The sequence below is a fragment of the Bidens hawaiensis genome, unplaced genomic scaffold, assembly GCF_021521415.1.
Source record: "Bidens hawaiensis isolate Kalapana, Puna unplaced genomic scaffold, B.hawaiensis_p1.1 tig00012888_1, whole genome shotgun sequence".
NCBI lineage: Eukaryota > Viridiplantae > Streptophyta > Magnoliopsida > Asterales > Asteraceae > Bidens > Bidens hawaiensis.
The window spans coordinates 539,114-542,404 of NW_027492074.1; the positions used below are offsets into that span (position 1 = coordinate 539,114).

Here is a 3,291-nt window from a genome sequence, read left to right on the forward strand (position 1 = left end):
GGGGAACACTAGCTATTAATAAATTGTACCTTAATCATATCTAATGGCTTGGTAGACTTTGATGCTTAAGCTTAGGTGGATAAACAATACCCTTGATCGTCTTAACTATTCATGAAAAAAGAGAGCAACAAAAGTTTTAAATCTGCTAATTTTGAGGTTTAAGTCAAGTTGGGGTGGTCTGGTCCGGTAAAAGCTGAAAATAAGCGGGTCTTAATTGTGTAAACCACTGAGTACTATTATTGTCGGATCATATTTGTCCCGGTAAAGATTAAGGCATGGGTTTAAGTGGACAACAATATCGGTGATCGCGGTTTTTGCGTTCTTCTAAGCTTTAAAAAATTAACCCATATGTTTGTTAGACTATATTTTCCGATTCTGATCCAACCGCATCAAACTTTTTCAGGGATGAAAAAATGAGTAATTGTGGGGATATTTGATATACATCTATTTATACATCTCGAATCCCTTGTAAAGTTATGTTTATTTAATGTTTTGAGTTCGTTTTAGTTCGTGTTTTGGTTTATCTTTTATTATTTTAGGTTGACAGCATTCCCACTTTTATTATCACTTCCGGTACTGGCAGTGGCAATTACCATGTTATTAACCGATCGAAACTTTTATTATATGTCTACATGTTGTATATCTTTTGGTGTCTTGCATGTTAAACTTAATTCTTTCTATCTTTTCATGCGAAGTTTATGCTCGTTTTGTTCATCATTGGTTACATGATTACTCCACTTAGTGTTATGATTTGTTTTCATGTAGATGATGATTTGTAAGTCAAGGAAAAGAAGTTCCAGAAGGTTCTTATCGTTGCTTGGAAGCTAAGGAAGAGATCTAGCAAGTTTAAGTAATAAATAACATGGAAAATTCGTGGGCTACATTAGAAGCAAGCCGCGTCGCGCCGCGCCGCGCGACCCCCTTAAGCATAGCCTTCGCGCGGCGCCTAGGCCTCCCTGGTCAACCGTTTTTGCAAGTCCAAGCCCATTATGCATTCTATATATACATCTTTTTACCCTAGCCGGATGAAAGAGACTTTGGCAGCCAATTTTCAAGGTTTAAGCTAAGGTTGAAGGTGTTTTGAAGGCTAGGAAGAGAGAAGATCATAAAGCTTTTATACGGGTGTTCAAGGGTCGATTAAGACGGGTTCTTTCGTTCTTTTTCATTACCTTTGTTCATTAATTTTCATGATGTTTCTCTTTGTTCTTTGGTTTAGTTATTAGTCTTTGATTATGACTATGCTAGGCTAGACTTCTTTTCTACCTAGGCTTGAAGAACATGTTTTTGACTTGATTCTTGCTTTGGACAATTGTTTGATTATGGTTTCGTTATATTAATAGTAAAGACTTGGTTTTGTTTTCATGATGCGTATAAGTATTTACTATCTTGGTTGATTATTAACTATTGCTTCACATAGATCTTTTATCTTTTGGTTGTGTTCTTTAGATTTAGGGTTTATGTTTAATCATTACTTGGTGTTTTGATTTTTGTGATTAAATGGGCCCGTTAGATCATAGAAGCTTGTTGATGGTTGATTAGGATTTTGAATGTTTTGCTAAATTCCAATAGCTGTAAGGTGAGGAGTTGTTCATGTTTCTTGGTCAATCGCATGCTAGGATAGATAATGACAATATTCTTGCTTATTGTGTTGATCCTAGTTCATGAAGTCGTGTTTAATTTATCAAGTTATCTAGGGTTTAGTGTTTCGTGTGATTGCTTGCCTAAGATACTATTAATTAACCCTATTTGATAAATGTGAGGAAGTCAATATAACTGATTGCTTAGTAATCTAATATTCATTCTTTAGGATTTTACTTAATACAATTGAGGGTCCTTTAGGGTTTGTTAGATGAATATGTTTAGAAATCAGTTTCCATAATCATGTTATTTGTCCATTGCTTGATGATTATTGATGCATGGGATTCTTACCTAGGTAGATTCCTTCTCTTATCGGTTTCGATCTTGTGTTTGGTTGCTTGTTTCTAGTTTACTTGTTCATTTATTTTCTTAGTTTAATATTAGTTTAAAAACCCCCTTAAAACATTAATAATAAATAGTCGTGTCGTAAGTCGAGTCTAATTAGTTAATTTACGTAATTTATAGAGTCTTGTGGGTTCGATATTCCGGACTTACTTAGCTTTAGTACAATTGACCGGTTCACTTGATGGTGTTTTGTTTAGTTGAGTCTTAGGTCTAGTTTTATTACTTGTTTAATTTAGTTAATATTTAATTGACTGTTTTGAGCACATCATGTATTTATATCCCTTAGAGTCCATGGACCTAAGGCCCATTACCCTTTAATCCACTTTAATTAATCGAAGTCCATGACCATTTCTTTATTTAATACTAATTAATAATTTAACACACGACAATTTAACGCAACTCTTTTTATTTAATACTAGAATATTTAGGATGTTACAGGAGAACATTGTGTGCCGCTTCGGGCTCCCTCACATCATTGTGAGTGACAATGGGAAGCAGTTTGCCGGGGGTGGGGGTGGGGGGTCTTTCGAGAATGGTGCGAACAATTGAAGATCAAACAGATCTTCATGTCAGTAGCCCACCCCCAAGCCAACGGGCAGGTAGAAAGAGCAAATCGAAGCATCGTCGAAGGTATAATGGGGCGTTTGGGAGGACATCGGAATTCATGGGTAGAAGAACTGCCACATGTCTTGTGGGCCCATCGAACCATGCTTAAGGCCAGTAATGGAGAAACACCTTTCAGTTTAACCTACGGGACAGAAGCTATGATATTCGTGGAGATAGGGTCACCAACCAGACGGATGCAACTAACCGCGGTGGGCAACGAGAATGACCTCAGGCTGAATCTGAACTTCACCAAAGAAAGAAGAGAGATGGCAGCCCGGAGAGAAACCGAATACAAGAAAAAGATGGAAAAATACTATAACTCAAGGATGAGGGAAGTCAGATTCAAGGTGGGAGACTTGGTCCTGCGAGAAAACGAAGCGAGTAGGCAGGAAAGCCAATGGAAGTTAGGACCCCGATGAGAGGGCCCTTACCAAGTCATTTGGGCTGGGGAAAAAGGGTCTTATAAACTGGTGTACCATACAGGGGAAGAGGTACCCCGTACATGGAACACGATGCAATTGAGGAAGTACTATGTGTGAGCCCGGTGATGGTCAGGCGGAGGGGCAACACACGTCAGGCAAACGACATATATTTTTGTTACCATAATCAACGTGTTCCCGAGTAGGAGCCCTTAGAATCAACAATAACCTCTCCGGGAGGGCATTCACACATGGAGATTAACCCTAGTTGACATTTTGGGGG

General features: G+C 38.1%; 1 protein-coding gene across 1 annotated transcript; it reads left to right on the forward strand.

The window, feature by feature from the left end:
• The first annotated feature begins 2,618 nt into the window (after positions 1 to 2,618).
• LOC143542483 (uncharacterized) lies at positions 2,619 to 3,008 on the forward strand. Its single transcript, XM_077035056.1, has one exon. The coding sequence runs from the start codon at positions 2,619 to 2,621 to the stop codon at positions 3,006 to 3,008; it is 390 nt and encodes a 129-aa protein (XP_076891171.1).
• Positions 3,009 to 3,291: the final 283 nt, after the last annotated feature.

Bases quoted from the DNA above. Each gene is read 5' to 3' on its own strand.
- LOC143542483 (XM_077035056.1), top strand. From the start codon at position 2,619: ATGGGGCGTTTGGGAGGACATCGGAATTCATGGGTAGAAGAACTGCCA.